This window comes from Schistocerca piceifrons, chromosome 4, assembly GCF_021461385.2.
Source record: "Schistocerca piceifrons isolate TAMUIC-IGC-003096 chromosome 4, iqSchPice1.1, whole genome shotgun sequence".
Taxonomy (NCBI): Eukaryota; Metazoa; Arthropoda; class Insecta; order Orthoptera; family Acrididae; genus Schistocerca; species Schistocerca piceifrons.
The window spans coordinates 411,193,235-411,217,787 of record NC_060141.1 but is presented as its reverse complement, the minus strand read 5'-3'; the positions used below and the strand labels follow the sequence as shown (position 1 = coordinate 411,217,787).

The 24,553-nt window shown below is 41.7% G+C and overlaps 1 protein-coding gene across 1 annotated transcript in view; it reads right to left on the bottom strand.

Annotated features, from left to right (window-relative positions):
• LOC124794954 (bestrophin-4) overlaps positions 1–23,776 on the bottom strand; it is a 574,436-nt gene extending 550,660 nt beyond the window's left edge. The window contains exon 1 of the mRNA XM_047258669.1: positions 23,640–23,776. Within this exon, the coding sequence (XP_047114625.1) occupies positions 23,640–23,710 (71 nt within the window). The 5' untranslated portion in view covers positions 23,711–23,776. The remainder of the gene's footprint in view (positions 1–23,639) is intronic.
• Between the last annotated feature and the right edge of the window lie 777 nt (positions 23,777–24,553).

The window sequence follows — 24,553 nt, the reverse complement described above, 5'->3', positions numbered from 1 at the left end:
TCACATCTAAAGGACATACATTTAATTCCTTTGAAGAAAATATGTTGCTTACAAAAATAATACTAAATGTTCTTGGACATGGGATCCGTCTCTGAAATTAAATCAAAGACTGTTTTGCACCATACGCCTTTCGCTTTTTTTCATTTATGAAGCATCTTCGGTGGCCTGTAATACCTGTTTGCTTATGTACATAATAACTACGTCCTATAATGATTCCAGGTAAGTTGCTGTATCACAGTATTTTCTTGTTAGATAAAAAAACAGTATTTTCTAGCACAAATCTCGTAAGGTTAAATTCTCTTTTGTTCTGCTTACGATTATGTGATCTCTTTATACGATGTGTTGTCCTGTAGTTCAATTTAATAGGCCTATGTACTCGAGGAAGTCCGATTTTCAGCGCATCCCAACACATTTCAGCTGAACACGTCACTTTCACTCTTTCACTGTGTGTGTATTATTTGTGTTTACTGTACACAACATTGTCATTTATCGCTGTGTGGTTTTTGTTTGTCCACGTGTTTTTTGTTACGCTTGTACCGAAATTTGGACACCCTGATGTACGCAGGCTAATTGAAACTCAAGGACGGCCCTTATGTGCTAATAAGATCACGAAATCGTAAGTAGAACCAAACAGAAAATTAACCTCGTGAAACTTAATTCCAAAAAGTTGTTTTTTATCTAACAAAAATAACAACAACTTGTAATACAGCAACGTATCCGGAACCATTGTGTAGCGCAAATAGGTACATGAACAAACACGTATTGCAAACCGCTGGTGGTGTTTCATAAATAAAAATAAGCGAAAAGCGTATGGCCCAAAAGAAAATGCCTTTGGACCACATATCCAAGAATACAGAAGTAACTAAGGAACGATGGAAAATATAAAAGACATCAATAATAAGTGCGTGCGAAGAAGATAGTAGTCGGAAAAGAAATCTACAAAAGGTTCATGGCAAAAAATAAAAGGTTGATGCTAGGCAACATTAATGATTTTCAGTGCTATTTGTTTAATAATGAAAGTTTATGGCAACAGTGCTCTGTTATCAATTCTTGTACCAGCATCTTTCGTTAGCACATACTTTAAACAAAGGAATAGCTTTCTTCACCAAAACAACACCTATAAGTAACAAGATATGTCACCGATAAGGATACTTTTCAGAGATGCAGTTTGTAACGGTATCTGATAAGTAGACACCACGTGCATGCTAGTGTATTGTAGCCGAAAGTAAACTATTATTCTATGTGAGAAAAGTTGACACAATTTTGTGCTTAAGTGAAGCTATCATCAACGTGACAGTTAGCCGACCATAATACAAGTGAGAAAAGACGGATCAACGTGGAATCTTAACCACAGTGTAGATGCTCTTTTTCACAAACTCGAAACCTAAGCCTTACTCGATGAGATAGTATCTGAAGCAAGTGTGACCGTATTCAGCTAACACGAAATGTAGTAGTTCACAAGGTCCTCTCTTGACCAATTACTCGACAGTGTGGGACCCTTACCAGGTAGGATTCGTAGTCTAAGAGCCCGTGATCAAAGTGAAACTATTTTATAGTGCGTGATGTTTTAATATCTTGTTACTGACAACTTAACGAACTAAAGCCTATTGTCAAAAACTTTGGAGTCTGAGACATGCGATACTCACGCGCTCTCAAACGTGCCGTGAAATGCAATTTCCGAAAACGTTTTTATGCATTATTCGCAACATCAGTTTTTGATAGAAAAATCAGCAAGAACCTAAATAGCACAAACGTTGTAAGCAAAGTACCAAAGTGTCAAAAAAAGTACAGTGCTAGCTTTTTAGTCTTTGCAACTTTTCTATTTTAGACCGTTTCTCATGATATTATAAAAAAAAAGAAAACAGAATTTTTTGGGGATTCGGACAGTCAGTACCGCTGAAAGTGAGGACGCGCGCGATGCGCGACGCGCTTAAGTTTCGCTGCTTTTATTATAATTTCCTTATTTATGTAGTACTTTTTTCAAGCTTTATTGTTTTAAGTATTTATGATAATAAATAAACGTCTATTATCAACTTAAGTTTATTTTTCAATATTTACAATGCAATACTGCTATTATTAATAACATTCATTACAGTGCCTATTATTTGAAGAGTATACAGCTTGTTGACTTCTATCAACCATTTATGTTTCTAATAACGCATAAAAAAGTTTGAGCTAATGTAAGGTAGTTTACGGACACTATATTTTACGACACGTTTGAAAGTGCTTGGGCGTCGCTTGTCCCAGAATCCAGACCTTTTGATAACAGACTTTTGTTTGTTAACCCGTCAATAACAGCATATTAGAACATCAAGCAGTATAAACTGTCACTGGCTCATGGACTAAGACGAGATTGAGAAGAGGAGTAACGCGATTCATCACGACTTTGTTTAGAACCATAACGTCAAGGAAATGGCAGACGTTACAAGAGAGGTGGTGTGCACTGCAGAGATCCTTACGGACAAATTTAAGGCTAAAGTTCCGATAGCGTTCGTTCCAAGAGGAGGCAAACGTATTGCTTTCTGCCACAGATATATCGAACAATGACGAAGACATTAAAATCAGGGAATTCGAATCCATGTACAGTCTTACCGGCGGTCCTGCTTCCCGCGCTATGAATAAAACAGGATAATATGTACCCACCGCAACACTCCATAAAGTGTCTAGAGTACTGTGGACGCAGAGGGAGATAGGCCTGTGAGAAATCCCGCTTAAATGTAGCTATGTTAGTTCCGGATGGCCACGCAGCACGGCGTACTGTCTCCCTCTGCTCGTTGTCTTTCGCCGAGGGAAGGTCTACCCGTCGGTTTGCTCTGCTGCTCACGATTCGCACAGCTACTCGCCTTTCACTGGAGTCAGCAGCCGCAAACCGAGGCCCACGAGAAAGACAGGCCGCGGCGCGTACGTCACAGCACGTGACAAGGCAGGTCTTACGAGTGCTAAGTATCCGGCGGGCAGGAAGTAACTAAACAGGCGAGTTTAATAATTCTTAAATGCGCTTTCGAATGCAAGCAAGCTCTCGATAGCCCACGACAAAGTTAAGATCTTTAGCGGGTACCTTCTCATTGACGTATTGATTTCCCGTGGGTCCTGCACAGAGCCGAGCTTTCGGGGAGTATGGTGGTACAAGATAACTAGTGTGACGTCACGAGTTCGTTGCTGGACCCGTATTTCTCGTGGGCCGCGCCATGAACGACGAAAGCAGCGAGCACTCGTGGCCTATGCACGCATTCGTTCTTCTCCTTCACCCCTGTCTTCTAGATTACATAGCTACGTGAAGAAATCCATAATTTTTCTTTACAAACGGCGTTTATAGTCATGTACCGCACACAATTATAATAGACATTTCATCATTTCCAATAACTCAGTTGAAAAAAATCGGGAAGGAAACTGGTCACAGTCTACTCAAGGAATCAATCTCAGCATTTGCCTACAGTGATTTAGGAATCTCACGCTAGATTCAAATACGGGTAGCCGAATTGGGATTTGAACCTCGGCCCTCCCGAATGCGAGTCCACCACCTTAATCACAGCGCCTCCTCGTTCGGATAAGATTCCAAAGTCGTCGACTGATGTGACAGTTTGGGTCCTATGTACAAACGCCTGCATGTCGGTTAGATAGCATCCGAGCTAAACAACAAAACTGAGTACAGTAAAATGCTTCTGGAGCCTTTATATTACTAGAAACTATTGGTTATGTGTATACACTGACTCATGAAAAGAGTAAGAATTATTTAAACTAATGTTTACGATTGCAACTAACACCACCGAAAAAACAGCAGTATGATAATTACCTAGATGTAAAAAAAAAGATTGAAGATTTTCCTGTGATCAGGAAAAGGGGAGGGAGGGTTGGAAGATTCGATAATATCACTATTTCATAATCTCAACGCGATATTCTAAGAGACCAACAATTATTTTGCTACGTGTGATATTTATGGACACTTAACTGGACGCTAAATCATTCTCATACTTCAGAGATTTGCAGGAAGCTATAAGTTCTTCCTCAGAAACTTCCATAGTAAACTATGTCGAGGCAGGGAAACTGGAGATTTTGTCGTAAGTGCTCTCGTGAGTTGGAAAGGTTGTCATGTAGTATTAGTGAAATAAATTATATGTATCGAATGTAGCAGTGAGTACACGAGCTATAAATGTGTGTCTTTAATAAGCAATTATCGCTGCACTTGAACTCACTAATTAAACACAGTCCTGGAACGAACGGTGCCCTGACATCACGCAATAAAGGTCAGACCTTACAGTAATTCATGTTGCTCAAACTCCACCACGAACGGCCTTCTTCTGAAACCTTTATTACCTGTTAATTAGCTACTTCACAACCAGCAGTTGCAGAAACAATGACTTTGCCATAATATAACCTCCATGAGGCGCCAAGAGAAAACAGAGGACTTTAGCGTGTGGTCTGAATGGCGTGACATTCTTGTGCTTATTTGTGGCTTATGTCTTTAACCAGAATGAAGTCACATTTGAAAGGAAAAAGTGAGAACAGTTTTTTCGTTGTAAAAGTTATGGTTAAAATATTTACAGTAATAGTTTGTTGTTTTAAAATATGCTCTCATATCAATCGGTATCATCTTTTACGATTGCTCCAGCCTCTCTATTTATTCAGAGTACGGCCCCGCTTTCTGTAGTGGCAGTGAACTATGCACTTGTTTAAAGTATATTAGAATTGGAGAATTACTCTGCTGAAGTATCTGTGTATCGAAACCCAGTTGCAAATGAAATGAAATGATCGTTTGGCATTGTTGGCCGGGAGGCCCCATTCGGGTTCGGCCGCCAAATGGAAGTCTTATTTCAGTCGACGCCACATTGGGCGACTTGTGCGCCGGTAATGAGGATGAAATGATGACGAGGACAACACAACACCAAGTCCACGAGTGGAGAAAATCTCCAACACGGCCGGGAATCAAACCCGGGCCCGCTGTATGGGAGGCAAGCATGTTACCACTCAGCCAAGCAGGCGATGCCATAAAATCAATGTTACGCATGACAGACAATTTAATTAATAAATTACCAAAGAATCGAGTAAGATTATCGCCTTGCATATATGTCTCACAAAAATGAGCACATCTGTAAATTCAGAGAAATTCGAGGTTACAAAGACTTAACAACAGTCGCTCTTCTAGCGGCGGAATCAATATATAGAAAGGGTGGGGTGTATTATGTTGTCCTAAACTTACACAATGGGTGACCTACAGCGCATGGATGTAGATGTTTCTCTACCAGTGAAAGAAACGCTCGGCAACCACTATACCAACGGTCTCTTTAATGTTATTTTCTTTTTCTCCAATTTTGGTGCTGCTCCTTTGTACAAAACGTGTAGTTACAAATTACCAACGTCCAAACGAGTTATGCGGCTACACTCTTGCTGCAGGAATTTTGCCGAAGAAAGATATTTTGCACGCTTTGGTCGCAATATACCAGAGTTTTCCATTTTCTCGTAATTCGCTCGATAATGCACGGCGCTGTGTTCGGTGACGAAAGGGCTATTACGCGAATGGCACAATGCTATTATATCCCGCGAAGAGCAAACAAGCAAAACCTCGCTTTGGAGAGATGTAATCGGCTGCGCTAAGTGGCTCCCACACTGTCCTTATCAGGTCCTGGAATGAGGTTGCCAGGGCACAGGGAGTCGCAGGCGGAGACTGTGCTGACATGGCGGAAGGGAAGGAAGAACTGGCCACACTTGGAACCAACGGTCCAAATGCTCTCGAAGGTTCAAAGAGAGAATTCATTTCCATGATGCTACTTGGTTTAAATACTACTCGACAGTATCTCATTTTATGTTGCACTTTCAAACAAGCAGTCTACCGAAGCTTTTATTTAAAAAAAAAAATCTTAATGCTGTGGTGCCCATCCGGCCATTCGGGAGAAGTCAGTCAGTTGTGGGAGACACAGATCTAGCAGTGAGATACGCATATACCATTAGCAGACTGCTATAGCTGATGTGTGTAGCCTGTAAACACATCTATCATCCTTGACTCCTGTGTTTTCACTGGGCCCATTCAATGTCACGGCTAGTAAGCTGCAACGAATTTAGTTGCTCGTTCGTTTGTTATCTACAGCGAGCTGCAGATTGTGCATGTACTTCTGCAGTCTTATTTTAATACTGAATTTCCCCCTCGATAAAGAGGCTTAGCAGGATGAAGAACATAGTTTGCCTCATTATACCGCAGATAACAATTGAAATAACTTAATTTGTGACTGGTTATCCACTTACGAAGCGCACAAGCCCGTGGACAACACTACAGCAATACGCTTGGCTATTATTTCTTTTCTTTTTTATATCCGTGATGTTGGTATAAAAAAGCTGCATTATAGACAAAAGATAGTACATTTGGTGGACAAATTAACTAATGACGTATTTGAATAAATTTTCTACCCAGAATTAAATAAGACCTTTAAGGTTACAGTGTTGTGGATGAGGTGGTTCGGCAGTTGTTACACTTTTTCACGGTGGAAAATACATACTACTTTTTCCCTTTTTGATTCTTAAGTCCAAACATCTGAACTCATTATTTTCCACTTTCACTGTAATCGACTTCTAAGCCACAAAGCCTTATCATCAGGCACATAATGAGGAAACAATGTACAATACATCTGAAAGTACATCATGTGTACATGAAACAGCTCATCCATCCATCCATCCATCCATCCATCCATCCAAGTATGTGCCTATCATCAACGAGTATGGTTACTATGCATATTGTCTCTTGTTTTCCGGCCTCTTTTGCCGCAGTTGCACATATACAACATGTATATGTTAATACCGTCTTTGCATCTGTAATAAAAGGTTTATTAAGACCAGACGAGTTCCACGTTATTCTAAAGCATCTTCTGTGGTCACTAACAATATGGTTTTCTTTCTCTTAAAATTTTGTTTGCTATGGTCGTGTACAGTTCGCACGCTTTACTTACTACTATAAAAAGTTTTCATTCTTTTCGTTACTAACGATTTTTTGTTGTTTACTTCATATTTCTTCTTCTTCTTGTTCCGCGTGTATGTGTTGGAATTTTGCACACACCACTTTCATTGCACTAAATATATTCACGTTTCCGTGTTGAAAAGTATCACTGTCATCTCGCCATTTCATATGTTTTATTCGCTATTTCGAGGTGCGTTTGTCTTTTGTTGGTTTTGCTAGTGGCAGTTCAATTATTATTTAAAGAAATTCATGGCACGCCGCTGTATGAGTATTTACTGTATTACGACCGCTTTCAGTCATTTACCACCATCACGGAATCTGCATAAACAAACAACATTACAAAAACGCACTACAACATTGCTTTACACAGAGACACTAAGAACGGATGTTTGTGCCTCGTATTCAAGTTTAACTAGTCTGAGCGTATACTCATTTTATTATAGGCCACATCAGTTCTGGCTATCAACTTTTAGCTACATGACATTGGTTTATCGTTCTTTAAATTTATCAGAAGGTCTTATAACTACATGTTTTTTTTAAACATGTTTTCAGTAATGTTACTTCTATTCCTATTGCTTTTAGCGCGATGACAATTTTTCTGAAACTTACAAAATATTTTGCATACATTAAAAACTTTATGGTATAGTTTTGTAAGTTGTGCTTTGTTTGAAACTTCCTGGCAGATTAACGATGCGTGCCTGGGACCTTGACTTTCGCGGGCAAGTGGTCTATGGCTGAGCTATTCAACTGCGACTCATGACCCCGCCTCACAGCTTTACTTCCTCCAGTACCTCATCTCCTACCTTTCAAATTTCGGCTAAGTGCTCCTGCGTAATATATAAGAAACTATCAGCTTCGATTGCGGTAATGAAACCAACCTTTACCTAGGTTTCAGCCCAAATAATTGAGCATTCTTCAGAAGATATACCTAAATCTATAATTTGTCTAAGAGGGCATGGTCTAGAAATAAAACTAAAACAGCCTGAAAATGCGCAAGTTGTAAGAGTGGCATCCTGAAAAAAAAAGGACATTGCGGGATATGGCGTAGTCCTAGCCTGAGGGATTGTTTCCAGAATGAATTTTCACTCTACAGTGGAGCGTGCACCGATCCAAAACTTCCTGGAAGATTAGAACGTGGGCCGGACTGGGACTCGAACCCGCACCTGTTTGTTTGCACAGATGCCGTGACGATGACCGAAACCGGTTCGTAATGAATACTGTTGCAGTTGTGTGTCTCGAATTTCCTTAAATGTAACCGAGGACAGTGACGCGAATTCAAGTGATATCGAACTCTGCACCATCATATCTCCTCCCGCTACTGGTCAGATACTTGTGACAAAAACGTCTTCCGGCACCAGGATCCGAATCTATTACTTCCAAGTCGTCCGCCACTGCATGACATCCGCCATAGAGGCGGCTCCAGGCTCACTGAAAATTTGCAGAAACTTTTCAATTCTGATGTGTTTCTAAAGTCTAATTTGAAATAACGTGCATCGATTTACAGGTAACAATCTACGGAACGAGGTAGCGCAATGGTAATGGACTGCCATTCACGAGGAGCGGTCTCAAAATTCCCGCCCGGCCAGCTTAAAATTCCCCGCGCTTTCCACAGACGGCTCGAAGCAGACGCCGGGATTGGTCACTTGGAAAGGACGCGACCGGTTTCATTCACTCTCCTTGTTTATTTCAAGCTTTGCTCAGTCACTAATGTCCTCGCTGTCGACGCCAAACCCTAATCTTCCCTTGTGAATAGATCTTTAGTTGGAAGAGATTCATTGTGTAACGGTAAATATGGGTAGCTGCCACAAAGTGGTGCTAACGAGTTTGAGGGCCCCGCCATTGTCAGGCAAGTGCCATTTTGCCTTGCGGTGCGTAAACACCCGTACGGTCGCCGATGGTTGGCACAGACCGAGCCTACCGCAGTCCGCACATTCCACAGCCCCGAAGTTGCGACATCGCCACTCTGCGCCACTGCATGCACACCCGCAGTGGTAGCTGCAACGGTCTGTTCGCCGCTACATATGCAGGGTGGCTGAAAGCTTCTCCAGTATTCCAATTTTTAATATTTTACTGTAATGGTATAACTGCAATAGACGTCCCATTACATTATCGCGCAACTGATACCACGTAAGTTTTTGCTGTTTTGGTGAATCTGGACGGCTTAACGCTATTCTCGTTTGAAAACAGAAAATCCAGTTGTAACGGCAGATAAAAAAAGAGTGCGCTATGGTTTGTATTCAGTCTGTATCCATGGTGGGCCTGTCATCTAGGGGTAGCCTCTGACTGGTAATAAAAACGTCTTACGTTCCGGATACGTACTCAGCACTGGATCTCAAGTGTAAGCGGATCATCCTCATTCTGCCAACGGCCTTGTAAAAGAGGGAGGGGTGGGGGAGGGGTGGAGAAGAGACATTTCAGAGCAGAGCTTCCCGCACGACTCTGAGGGACGAGCAATGATCATCGCGGCAGGAGGATGCAGATGACAATGGAAATCGCTACTTTAAAGGCACGAAGCGCGCGCGCGCGCTCTTGTGTGTGTGTGTGTGTGTGTGTGTGTGTGTGTGTGTGTGCGGCGGGAGGGGGGGCTGCAAAAGATTCCGGCTTAATCCCTTGTTTGCATCTTGGGAAAGGGACAACCAAGGGGATGACAATGACGAGAAAAAGGTTGAATAAGCAACGAAATGGTTAACTACAAGCGAGAGAGTTGTATGTTAGAAGTTTGGACATGGTAGAGCAGCTAAAAAATCCTGAAAGTGAAATGTAAAAGCTCGGTTAAGACATGGTGGAGGGCAGTTCAATGAAATAGAAAGAAGATAAGGATTTCTAGTCAAACGAATGTAAGGTAATATCAACAGCGACAGAAAATATAATAACGGGATTAGGATCCGTTATAAACAGGAAAGTAGGTCAGCAGAGTGAGTTACTGCGAAGAGTTCAGTGATGATGCTGTTCTCACCAGATCGATAGCAAACCAACACTATCAAGAAGACGATAAAGAACTAGAGAAATTCAAAAAATGGTTCAAATGGCTCTGAGCACTATGGGACTCAACATCTTAGGTCATAAGTCCCCTAGAACTTAGAACTACTTAAACCTAACTAACCTAAGGACATCACACACACCCATGCCCGAGGCAGGATTCGAACCTGCGACCGTAGCAGTCCCGCGGTTCCGGACTGCAGCGCCAGAACCGCACGGCCACCGCGGCCGGCAACTAGAGAAATTATGTGAGAGTAACGAACGGATAATTCAGTATATGAAATAAGCTAATAATTTAATGACTATGGACCACTGGAAACATGGTGTTTTGGGAAGGAATAGAAGAAAGAGTTTCGGGAGAGTATGGGCTCGGTAATAGGAATGGTAGAGGAGAATGATTAATTACATTCTGAAATTAATTTCAACTAGTAATAACAAATACTCTTCAAAAGTCACAAGAGGAAGGGTGTGTACTTGAAAACTGGATGGACGTACTGAAAGATTCCGGATGGATTGCATCATGGTCAGACAGATTCCGAAATCAGGTGTTGGTTTGTAAGGCGTACCAAGGAGCAGGTATAGACTCAGGCCACAAAGTAGTAATGGTCAAGAGTAAGCTGATGTGTAATAGACTCTCACGAAAGAATCGATGGGCAAAGTAGACGGACACTGAGGTACTGCGAAATGATAAGATACGTTTGAAGTTCTCTGGGGATATAGATATTGCAATAAGGAATACCACAGAGTATGCAGTTCAGTTGAAGAGGAATGAATATTTCGAAAGAGGACAATCACAGAAGCTGTACTGACAAATACAGGTGCAAGGATGATAACTGCGAAGAGACATTAGGTAATAGAAAAAATACTTAAATTAATCGAAACCTAATATCCCCAGTAATTTAGGGAGCCCAGGGAATTCTTATTCCTAATGTAATGTCGTCGATTAGAGTCCTGCTTGTCCCTAAAACGCGTCCAGTGTCTGTACAAACACGCCACCTAACTCTCTGTGGCTGTTTCTTATTGTCATGAAGGGGCCCTTTGTGTTCCTTCAAGCTTGTTAGTTCAAGATAGAAAATGCGAACATGTAATATCTTAAGTGCTGTGATGTTTAAAAACGCTCTAAGATGCAGCTATAATATTTGCAGGATAAAAATGAGCTAGAGCAGGTTTACAATCATGTTAGGCGTAAAAATCACATGACGAGGTTCCGTCCACTCGGCAGTAAATTAAATTTTACTTTGCGGTTATTCCTCACTGATTACGGGGAAGACGATGCCATTTGCAGATGAAATTTATAACCAACCGACTGCTACGGGTAGTGGGGAAGGCGCTGATTTAAAGTGAACATGTTCGAAAGGAAGGTAGGTTAAGTTGTCGAGTCACATTAACGGACGTAGTCGTTTGAGACAGAACACGAGCTCGTATTTGGGAAGGATGGGGAAAGTTACCTGCTGCACCCTTTCAAAGGTACCATCGCAGCATTTTCCTTATGCGTTGCGATATAAGGAACATGGAAAACCTGCGGTCAGACTGGAATTTGAACCGCCATATTTCACGAAGAATGTGTTAGACTGACAGCGGGAGAAATTAGCAGCGAAGCACATTCATTCAGACTTGTGTCCCTTTTAATTGTTGCTCGCTACATAAAAGTATAAGAAATTTCCAATTTGTAGCATTTTTATTAAAATTGTCTTCGTTACGTAATCGGATTATGTCAAGTAGATGTTATGCTGTGGTTGTGACACGTTGCCTTCCAGCAGGCATGACGGAGTTCTGAGATTGCTCAGCAGTCGAAACCGATCAGTACCGTAATCATATTTACTGCTGCATCATGCATGACGTTTACTTTTATTACTTCTTGCTAATAACTCTATTCGCAACATATTTCGTAGACAGTATCCACATATGCCGCTGAATTTACTTACACAAATACATCGTTCTACATAGTCCAAGAGATATGACGTCATAAACGCTGAGATGCGCGGAAAAAACGCCGCATCATGCAGTAGTTTTAATACATTTATTCTTTGCTACTGAGACACTCCTTCAGTCGAGTCAACTTAGAAATCCCTGATATCTAGTAGCACTTTTGACAGCTTTCAACTGCGAAGCGCAGACGGCTGAACGCGAAGACAACAGCCTCTATATAGCTATGTAAAGTTCCGGGTGATCAAAAAGTCAGTATAAATTTGAAAACTGAATAAATCACGGAATAATGTAGATAGAGAGGTACAAATTGACACACATGCTTGGAATGACATGGGGTTTTATTAGAACCAAAAAAATACAAAAGTTCAAAAAGTGTCCGACAGAATAGCAATAATTAGCATAACAAAGTAAGACAAAGCAAAGATGATGTTCTTTACAGGAAATGCTCAATTTTTCCACCATCATTCCTCAATAATAGCTGTAGTCGAGGAATAATGTTGTGAACAGCACTGTAAAGCATGTCCGGAGTTATGGTGAGGCACTGGCGTCAGATGTTGTCTTTCAGCATCCCTAGAGATGTCGGTCGATGACGATACACTTGCGACTTCGGGTAACCCCAAAGCCAATAATCGCACTGACTAAGGTCTGGGGACCTGGGGGGCCAAGCATAACGGGCTGAGCGCCGATTATCACCAAACGACGCGCGCAAGAGTTCTTTCACGCGTCTAGCAATATATATATATATATATATATATATATATATATATATATATATATATATATATATATATATATATATATAATCTTCTAATAAAACCCCATGTCATTCCAAGCATGTGGGTCAATTTTTACCTCTGTATCTACATTATTCCGTGGTTTATTAAGTTTTTAAATATATACTAACTTTTTGATCACCCGGTAGTTGCCATAGACACGTTTACAAAATCGCATTGTAGACACGCGAGGCAGCCGTGCTTTTACATTTGTGCATTATGCATATTTCTTTGTGCGACTGTTTCATAATTTCGAAGGTGTTTTCACAAATATATAGAAATGAAATTTTTTCGATATTACACTACGAACACAGTTAATTTTTTGTTTCTGTTTCTAATAGAAAATTCTGAAAATGAATAGCCACGCAGTGTCAGGTTTGTCAGCTCGTGTCCTATAAATGCATCGACGAAAAAAATTAGCCTGAATATTTTCGGGTATTACAGGAAAAAGCAGACCAGAACTGAACACTGAAGTCATTGGGGAAGGCGGTACCACTCGTGAAATGACATGGTGCACAAGATCTGGGTGTTAACGCCGGCGCTGGACCACTCTCGCTAGCAGCGGCAGTGGCAGCAGCAGCGGTAGCAATAGCTGGTTCGCAGACCTCACCGGGAGCTGTTGGCCGTGAGCCGCCCACGTCCATGTGGACAGCCCAGACCGGTGTCTGCGAAACCCCAGGTACCGGTTGCCCTGACAGATGCGCTCGTTTGGCCAGGAGGTCGCTAAAGAACTTCCTTTGTGCCGTCAGAGCTACCCCTAACAGCTCCTAATGTTCATCCTTCGGGTCAAGGGGTATTTACCAAACGACGGCTAGAAAGGGAAGGAATGTCAGAGCTTAAGGGCCCCACACACGTTCGACCGATCGCTTCGTAGAACGCACCGCAGAGATCGACTACTGATTGCTGATCGCATGGAAATCCCAGGCAAACTGATGGATCGCGTGCGATTAATGCACGCAATAGGCCTGCCTGGCTAGTTAGCACGGGTCGAGTACGTTTCACACTTTTTCTTTTCCAGGAACTGACGTAATCGTGACGCAGTGGCTCTGTGACGGCGACCAGAAACGAGGCTATCGATTTGTCCATCGCTACAGCTCCGAGTTGATGTTTATGGATGTGTTGGTGAAAGGAGAATCTCGTAGTTTTAACGAGAACTCTTCACAGAAATATGTTTGTGGATGCTCAACGTGCGAAATATTTGTGAAAAGTAAAAATATGAATGTTATTGCTCATCTTTTCACTGGAAGCAATTTAAGCTGTCCTCTTAGGTTCCGACCTAAACACACACTCGGAAATCGCCACATATTCGGAAATAAATGGCGAAGTATCAACAAGTAATACAAAATACACTATCTAATTTTACAGTGATTAGCATTTTTAATCTTGTGCTATAGAAATAGAATTGATGGGAAATTCACAGTAATAGTCGCGACACCTGCTGATTTTGGGTTATTTATGAAACAATTATGCGCATTATTAAAGACTTTAATTTCTAAACAGAATGACATATGTACCTGCTGTACTGTGATGTTAAGGGGCACTTTAAATTAAATTTTCAGTGAAAATCTATTATACAGTTATACTCAAGTCCCTCGCCATTCCATATAATCTTAGTCTTTTTCATACAGTTTATGACAAAGGTTACATAAAAAAAAATCAGTAGAGCTACTCTTGAAAATCTCTATATAGAAACATCGAGTAAATTGTGTAACTACTTGCAGTTAAACTGGAAGACTAATGAACAAAAAGTAACTGAGGACTAATAAATGTAAAACGAATTATACTGGCACACTGGAAAGATGTGCACAACTCATTTGGCGTCAGTGAAAGAGTAATATATTCTGTAAAGTAACCTGTAGTTCCCAAGAAAAGCGTTTAAAAAGCAAGTTTAATAAATTATAAGTTTCGTTTACTTTAAATTATGTTTTGTGAGTATTCGTGGGGATGCGGATATCAACTACAACTGCTGCTAAACACAGCAGCTCATTTTCCATAGCAAAACAATAAAGTTCGTAGTACTGATTGAAGTTGCTTGGCAAATCGCTGGTATGTGGGGGTGTGGAGGTGACCGGCCGATTGCAGGCTATATCGCATGCGACGGATCGCTGCAATCCGTCGCTCGTGTGTGGGGCCGTTCAGCGAACAGTCGGCCTCGAGAACATTAGAGGGGCGCAGCATAAGCTGGCACTGAGCAAGTGCGGGGCGAAATAATCGACAGTACATGTTTTCCAGATGCTATCATAGCATTTGCCCCAGTTAATTTATCTAGAGCAACGGAAAAGCTGAATCAGGGTGGCAAGCTAATAAACTTAATCACTTCTCCGAACAATAAAAACCAAGTCTTGATCAGTCACTGGACGAGTGAGGGCACAGTATGTACCAATACTGTACTGTGTGTTTCTGAGCTTCATAAGATAAAGCTGTGATCAACGCGCAGATTCGTCTGAACACCACATTACTTTACTAGATATGGTATAATTCAAGATTGTGTGCCCATATCTTTCTCCTAACTGACCTGCCCAAGACATTCATCACACCGCAACTGAGCATTTTTCATATTAACATTGCCAGAGGTGCAAGCAGTGACAGGATTCAGCTTTATGTACATAGTAAGAAAAAGTGAAGTCCACAGCGCTCAATCCGTGAACGGGCCTCTGGCCTGAGTGCAAGTAGAGTGAGGGAGACATTGGCAAGCTAATCGCCTCGCCGCTTTTTACACCCCGGAAAGATCCCTGGTAGTCTGACAGCAGGTTGGGTGAACCTGGAGCCGTCTTGGAGGGACTGGAAAGAGGAAACTTTCCCGCTCCTACTGGGGACTGAACCTGGGACCTCAACGGCCGCATTCTAACGCTCTGCCCACGAGAACACCACGACCTCACAGAAAAGTCAAGTGAATTCATGAGGTGGCTTCGACTCTCGATTGGTCTCAGGAAGAAAAGCTGTACATTTCCCGGTCTGTTTACCCTTACCTACGTTTACCATACCTGTATATTCCTTACGCTGAGAAAGTTTCTTTAAAGAGACCGTAGGTGACTTCATTTTTGCTTGTGTTAATGCGCCTTATGATGAATTCACCTACGAGAACAGAAATTTAAATGACCTTACAGCCTATGATTACACATGAAAGACAACCGCAGTCTGTAATATCACAAAACAGTCTGAAATGGTAGCAAAGCGTTGTAGTATGAAATGGACTTTGATTCACTGGCATGGTATTGGGAAACCAGAGTTAAGCTATCAAAACTACTTCTTATAAACCCCTTGTTCCTCTTATACTTTAAAAAGTACAGAAGTATAGTGGAATATGGGTCATTAAGCATATAAGAATAGACATTGGGAATGTCCACAATTTTGTTTGAGTCGAGGGAGTTTGTCATATAAACGTTGAGACGTTTTAAATAGTAGACGCTCTTACAGACTAACTTTTTAGGGAACAATCTACACAGATTAGTTTTGAGACGTTTCAGTATCCCAGGAACAGAAAATAATAAAATGAGACTTAACCACAGCTCGCATAGAAGTAAATAAATTATCATCCTATCCAAGCGCAGTATCAATACAGAATGGAAACTTTGAACACAGACGCGTTGTTCGTAAGTATTTCTAGGTACGGTGAGTAAGTCTAGAAATGTAACAACGGCACTTATAAAGTGAAACCTCACTACAAGATGTTTATCCTATGCTCAAAATTAACGACAAAATGACGATAATAAAACAGTAAACGCTAGAACGAGTTTGCAGCTCGGAAATTTACTCCTGAAGAGGTGGTCTAGACTTTTATTTGTAGTCACTTGATCTAAACGTCTAGAAAAGTGTGCAAGCTGAAGTTGATTTAATTTTCTTCTTCCATAAATCTTATCTAATAAGTATAATTATTCCGCTGAAAATGACTATACTATTAACTATCGCTTTCTTATCCAACCTGTAAACCTGACGAAGGCCTGCGAATCATGCAGTCGCCTGATTATAGCCCAGTCGTTACTAATGCTCCTCGACTTCTTTTAATGACATAAGCGATTCGCGATGGAGTCAGTATTCACAACAGATTGAAATTTGTATATCACGAAACGACGTAATCTGATCTTTAACCGGCTGTGTGTGATGCGGACATGAGGAATACTTCAGGCAATGGTCAAGGACCATGAGACGTCACACGGAGAGCATTTCCTAAGCGGAGCAGCTGGAAGGTGTACCGTAGGTCTCTAGAAGAGCGTAGCGTTCCAAAGGATTGGAAAAGGGCACAGGTCATCCCCGTTTTCAAGAAGGGACGTCGAGCAGATGTGCAGAACTATAGACCTATATCTCTAACGTCGATCAGTTGTAGAATTTTGGAACCCGTATTGTGTTCGAGTATAATGACTTTTCTGGAGACTAGAAATCTACTCTGTAGGAATCAGCATGGGTTTCGAAAAAGACGGTCATGTGAAACCCAGCTCGCGCTATTCGTCCACGAGACTCAGAGGGCCATAGATACGGGTTCACAGGTAGATGCCGTGTTTCTTGACTTCCGCAAGGGGTTCGATACAGTTCCCCACAGTCGTTTAATGAACAAAGTAAGAGCATATGGACTATCAGACCAATTGTGTGATTGGATTGAGGAGTTCCTAGATAACAGGACGCAGCATGTCATTCTCAATGGAGAGAAGTCTTCCGAAGTAAGAGTGATTTCAGGTGTGCCGCAGGGGAGTGTCATAGGACCGTTGCTATTCACAATATACATAAATGACCTTGTGGATGACATCGGAAGTTCACTGAGGCTTTTTGCGGATGATGCTGTGGTGTATCGAGAGGTTGTAACAATGGAAATTTGTACTGAAATGCAGGAGGATCTGCAGCGAATTGACGCATGGTGCAGGGAATGGCAATTGAATCTCAATGTAGACAAGTGTAATGTGCTGCGAATACACAGAAAGATAGGTCCTTTTTCATTTAGCTACAAAATAGCAGGTCAGCAACTGGAAGCAGTTAATACCATAAATTATCTGGGGGTACGCATTAGGAGTGATTTAAAATGGAATGATCATATAATGTTGATCGTCGGTAAAGCAGATGCCAGACTGAGATTCATTGGAAGAATCCTAAGGAAATGCAATCCGAAAACAAAGGAAGTAGGTTACAGTACGCTTGTTCGCCCACTGCTTGAATACTGCTCATCAGTGTGGGATCCGTACCAGATAGAGTTGATAGAAGATATAGAGAAGATCCAACGGAGAGCAGCGCGCTTCGTTACAGGATCATTTAGTAATCGCGATAGCGTTACGGAGATGATAGATAAACTCCAGTGGAAGACTCTGCAGGAGAGACGCTCAGTAGCTCGGTACGGGCTTTTGTCAAAGTTTCGAGAACATACCTTCACCGAAGAGTCAAGCAGTATATTGCTCCCTCCTACGTATACCTCGCGAAGAGACCATGAGGATAAAATCAGAGAGATTAGAGTCCACATAGAGGCATACCGACAATCCTTCTTTCCTCGAACAATACGAGACTGGAATAGAAGGGAAAACCGATAGAGGTACTCAAGGTACCCTCCGCCACACACCGTCAGGTGGCTTGCGGAGTATGGATGTAGATGTAGATGTAGATGAAGGTTCAGCATGGCTATACACAGGGCGTTTCACACAATTTATTATTACAGGCTTCTAGGTATTTTTATTAAGAAACCAATGTACCGTTTGGATGTAAAATGAGTTCGAGGATAGGACCACTTTAAATCTCCCGCTTTTTGGTACGCACACAAACTGAGAAGAGAGGCAACGCCTTTGATTTCTTCTGTAATTATGGCATCGAACACAGTTTTCGTCCGACTACAACAATGGTTGCCAGAAACTGGTACTTTCGCAAATAGACGTGTTGACGGTTGTGCTCAACGGACGCGTCTTACTGTCTACTCTGAAGAGGGCAGCTTTCGTCCCGTAAAAGCTAACCAGATGACAAGGATTCTAAGCACTGACCATGTCATGTGCTCCTGTAGAGTACACGGGTTAGAGCTCAATGTCTCCGATGTGTGCGTTCCGTGACGTGGTATGTTTCGCAGACATCCGATCTTCAAACTTACTTTACACGTAAACAATACATACGCAGACATGGATTCCTCATGAAAACTATCTACCAAGTCCCCTCTACAACCTCTATAACCTTGTAATAGGAACTGCGAAACAGCCTGTATAATGAAGCTGAGCAGTATACAATCACAACCAAGAAAAAGTACAGCATACACAGAACGATATTCACTTATGACTTCTCACTGTGCGCGTCTGAAATTACATAAAAAAGGGAAAATACTGGAGAGGCAATAGCTACACCGGTAACGTATCATTTACCACCCGATGCAGGATACAGTTAGAAACTGTCTACATATTGTTAACCACATTTAATAATCTGCATCTAAATCGTAGTTTAAAGCAATAGGTATTGACAAATTTTATTAATAGAATAACTTTAAATAATTCTTTTGAGACAATCAAACGTTCTGTTCACTATTTGAAAATGATACTTTAAATATAAAATTTAACCGTCTACCTTGAGTTATTACGCCACTATGTTAACGTCGTAAGTGGGACATTTCAAATACTGAAGAAAAGTAAAGAAAGAACGAAATAAAGAAAAAAAGGAATTTGTAGCCTATTTTCTTCTTTTTACCATTTTATAATGGTACAGGATGTGCTCTAATGACGGGAAATCCTGACTGACTGGAATCTGTAAACATACATTTTTCATGTTTCTAATCATACTGAAAGTGTCTTAAGTTTGGACTACACATTCATGTGGTCGAATACAATTGCTATATTAACTTATTCTAAATTCTAATCAGAGATGAGGTGTCTGTCTTCCTGGTAATATTTCTGAGTCAGTTAACATCTTGTATATCAAGGTAACCATAGGGGACTCTGGCATTAGTCCTACGAAATTATAAGCGCTCGAATTACAGAAACTTTCCCTGTTTTACAAGGACACTAAAAAAACAATGACCAACGAGGAAGGAATAATATCGAACAATGTTATATCGACGACAAGGTCATTAGCGACGGAGTACTAGCTCAGTTGGACAACGAAGAGGGGAAAAATCGACCAGTGCATTCTAAAAGGAACTCTCGAGGGCTTTACCTGATGTGGTTAATGGAAACAACTAAGAAACTAACGTCGAGTGACTAAAAGGGGTTTATAACCCGCTGTTCTTCATTACAAGTACAAAATCTTGACCACAGTATCACCTGCTTCAGTTCGGCGTATTCATGGAGGAAGCGAAAGCACTTACATTTTCTTACAAAGTCATTTCTGCTCGCTTTGAGATTCGTGTTACTAAAATTCGTCGAGGAAAGAAAGGGGTGAACAGAAATTGTTTCTCGAGATTGATACACAGCGAACAAGTTTTCCCTTACAGTCTTTGCTTAGTGACATCCATCAGCTTGCCGTCAATGTAGGCGGATTTACATTATTTGCCGTCTCGGGACAAAAGTATCAGGTGTCTCATTAAGGCTCGTAACCACTATGTGGAGGAATGACGCGAATTGCAGGATCACGGACTTTGGTAGTGACGTCAGGCTCCGGAGATCGACACCCGGACCTCCGCGTAGAATACTTCAGTCAATGGTCAAGGACCATGTGACGTCACGCGGAGAAAATTTCGTAAGCGACGACCTGTTTACCTCGACAGATTAATCGGAGCTTCGCGAACTTTTTGAGTTCCTGGCGGCTCATATCGGTTACCGATACTAATGTCAAGAAACAGGATTGTCACAGAAAGAAGAAATCAGTCGTCTTTTTGTATTGCTTCATGTAGCATAAGTGAAAGTGGAATCGCGAGAATGCATCTGCCAAGTGATCACATATATACTTAACTCAGTACAGAAAAACTGACATGTGTATTTCAATGACATTAAAAACCCACTACACAACGCAATTTTTAACAGTTCCTCACATCAGTTACGATGGTGATTAACAAATAACTAACTAGCTGTAGTGTGTCGTATTCTATGGTGACTTGCATCCTCTGATCTGCACGAGTTGATATTTCAGAGAATGGTTTAATTAACATGCAACTGCAATACCACGACGAGCGTTGTGGTGAAGTGTGTAAGGTAAGTCTCTGATGGTCAGTGCTGTGACATGATAATAAACTCTCTTACATTCCACACCTTCGAAATGTCAGAAACAATCTAACAATACAAATACCTGATTGCTGCACAACATAAATGCGCTCGTCTGTCGTTGGAAAAAATAGGGTACAAACGTATGTCGGAAAATTATTAAACCCTGTTGCCAACGCAGAGGAAACTGGCTGGATACTTACAATACTTACGGTCTGTAATGCAATTTGTATTAATTGATCTTAGCAAGTGTGACAAAGTTCCACATCATCATGAATTTGTTCTCTTCTTGAAAGCATACTAGAACTGAAAAGAAGACTTAAGGTAAGATGGTGACATTGGGACAAGGCTCCACTAAGATGTGGAAATACGTATTGCTAATCTGCAGTTCGGTGCGCACATGAAATTGTCACGTTCAGTTATTGATGAGCACTGTGAGACAAGAAAATTTATATGTGGCATAACTTTTTCATTACACGGGAGCAAATGATTTACTCTGGAAAAATGTCTTTGCTAGACCTGTTCTGCATTTGAGTGTGGACTCTCTTACTCGTGCAGATTATGTATAAGAAGCAGATGGAAAACAGACCACTAAAATACGAAAAACCGAAACAGAGCGAATCACTGTTTCATAGTTGTCATGTTACCAAACTATGAAAATCTACAGTAATAGTTTACGATGCACAGGACTTATTGTCGGCTGAGTCACTCCGCCTTCAGTGTCTCCTTTTTTTTCGTAGAAATATTGTCATCAAAAACAACAATTTTTGTTGTTAAAAATTTACATCGCGACATAAAAACATTTAGAAATTATTCCAACATTACTTCGTTACCAAAGTGCGGAGAATGCAGGATTTAAATATTACTGAAGTGCATCACGAGTGTGTGAAAATTAAGTTTTATTTTTATATAGAAGAATTCATTGTGCCACGCGTTTACTGTGTTGACAGGCGAACATTTCATAGACACGCACAAGCTAATAAAACAACGTGCATTCGTAGCTGTCCATTGTTCGAATATTTACATGTGCTAAAATATACGTATTTGTCTATTGTGGTGCATAAATTAGTCATCGATTGCTGGGTGATTGTATCATATCCTCCCAAAAGTTGTTTTATTTCCCAGACTTGCTACTGAAAGTTTACGCTTTCGCGTCACATTTTTCCAAATTTCTACAGTTGTGTGAATTAATGTGTGATCTCGATGTCTGAATACTTGCAGTCTAACATAATAACACGGCAGTATTTTTATATGTAGTTATCTACGCACATACTCCACATAAATTCATAGTAAAACGTTCTGATTGATGTGGTTCCGAAATTATGATATGAATAATGAATGCTTCTCGCTCTTTTTTTGCAGAGAGCTAGAAACACCCACAAGAACCTAAGTTAAGATTGTTTATCTTGGAGAATGTAGACAAAACAAAAGCCAACAATAAAAAAGGAGCTCGATCAAATTCTTATTAAAGGAGGGAAGTCCTTCAAAGTTCAAAATACATTCCATCAGCTTGTCAATATGGATGTATGTAAACAAACTGTGATAAAGAACAATAAATAATTAAAAAAGGGCAAAAACGTTTATGGTGAATTATTTTTGCGGTATGAATAGTATTCGACACTATAGTGAATAAAGTTGGCAACAAAGAACTAAAAATAAACAAAGAAACAATTGTAACCGCCTGTTACTTTAACCTGTTGCTCACTGCTAAATTATTTGATACACCGTGGGAGCTATTATTGCCCACTTTTTATCCTCCGATAAAAAAATGTGAACACAGCGATCACCACGAAAGGCGGCCGAGGATTTATCTCAAAATTTCGGTGTTTACTGGCTCATGCTGAACCTTTTGGAACGATTTTAAAACTTCGAGTGATAGAAAAAATAGTGTGAAAGCACGTCCACCGTGAAGCTAACGACTAAAATGTGGTCCACGACAAAATCGTTGCAGAGCCAAGACGGCGTAACAGCTGTAGGCCGGTGCCGCCAACCTCGAAAGTAAAGCGACTCAGCTGACAAGGACTCCAGCCGCAAACCTGCCAACAGCGCTTGCCTTGCGAGTTCTGTACACCCAGACTTCCTTGTAGCCTCCGTAGGAACCCGCCACTGCCTTTACATCTCCGTGTCCCTTAGATACAGATAATATGCACTAGGAATTTCGTGAAGGACGTACAAGGTCACATAATGCCACAGATTGTGTCTGGTCTGAAGTTCTGACATCACTCGTTCAACAGCATATTATAACAAGGTTTGCTGCTGCACCTTAAAGAACCTTTTTAGTTCGTTTGGCGCGAGCCAATTCGAGAGCGCACAGCGCTAGTATCCCTTCGGCCGAGGTCCTGAAATGATTTCACTGTCGAAGTCGCGCGACTGTTATGATGCCGAAAGCGAAAAGAGCAAGACAACACTGCGCCGGTTGCGCCCCGACTCGAGTGAAAGGCGAACTGTGTGACGTCACGAGGCATTTTTGCAACTGGTAGTCGCCTTGCAGCGCGTCGAGCTACCAGCAAAGATATTAATAACAGACTCGCTCAGCAGCGGCAAAAGAAAAAGAAAGTGTAAGGGGAGAGTGAAACTATTTCGTTCGTGTACTAATACCACGCTGGATTAACGCTAGTACAGTAACTGGCAATGGGTGATTTAATTATACGGCACGTTACACAAGCATATGCTACGAGCACGCCGTTGTCGAAACGTAGTCACAAAATGCACTTTTTTCTATTCTTCTTAGTCGGGGCACTGTGTTCGGTATTGGGCGCCGCTGTCACTGTCCGGTGCTGAAGCGAAGCCAGGAAGCATCCCCCAGAGACGCGTCTCCAGCTAAAGGCAATTGTTAAAAAAAAAGAAAAGAAAAGCGCTCGGGCAGAGCGCAGTATCGGGGTCAGCGCGGCGGGCCGCCGCGCTGGCAGTGGCGGCGGCAGCACTTACTTGCAAAGTATCCTCCAGAAGCAGCCGAATTTGGAACTGTTGGCGACTTCGGCGGAGTAGGAGATCGTCATGGCAGGCACACAGAACACAGATCACAGTAAGACTGGCCGCAACTCCGCCGGCCCGCCAAGTGGGGCGAGGGGCTGCGCCGCCAGCACTATCTAGCGGCCGAACCGCGAATCGGCGACCTTGCGTGCGCCTGCGCCGGGACTAGGGGAACGCACAGTGCAGGCGGTGGTGGTGGCGCCGGCAGAGCGAAGACGTCATTGCTTCAGCGTGCGCCAAAGCTCGGCCACACGCACCTTCAAATTTAGGGGGCGATTGAGTTATACGCGTCCGCAGTTATATGGTGAACACCTCAGAGAGTTCTACTGTTACTTCTGCTTGAGGGTTAGTTTGCTATTATGGGTTCACATGGAATGGTTCTACATTGTTGTCCACATATATACCTAGATGCGATCACTCAATAACATGGTTCTCTGAGGGAAAAGTTAGACAGGAGCTTCTGTAGGGCATAGGGCATCGTTATAGAGTAGAGAGAAATGAAAACGCCTTAGCAAGCAGTAAAAGAAAAGGAAAAAAAGAAACCTCCTGTGATAATCTACACTGGTGGTTGGCAAATAGCTGCTCGCGAGCCACGTGTGGTTCTTTCGCCCCTTGAGTGTGGCTCTTCCACAAAATACTACGTGTGATTGCGCACGTACAGTTCGAATGAAACCTGTAAGTGGCCTTAGACGGGGTGTACGTAACTCAGATCAGGTGAACTCGCTCCCAACCGCACTGTTTTTGCTGCTTGCGACAATGTCTTCGAAAGTGGAGAGAGGGTAATGATTCGAAGTCAGAAGCGTGAGATAATTTTCAATTTGATCTGTTCATGAAAAACGAAACAGTGGAAGGAATATCGATTCTGCTGA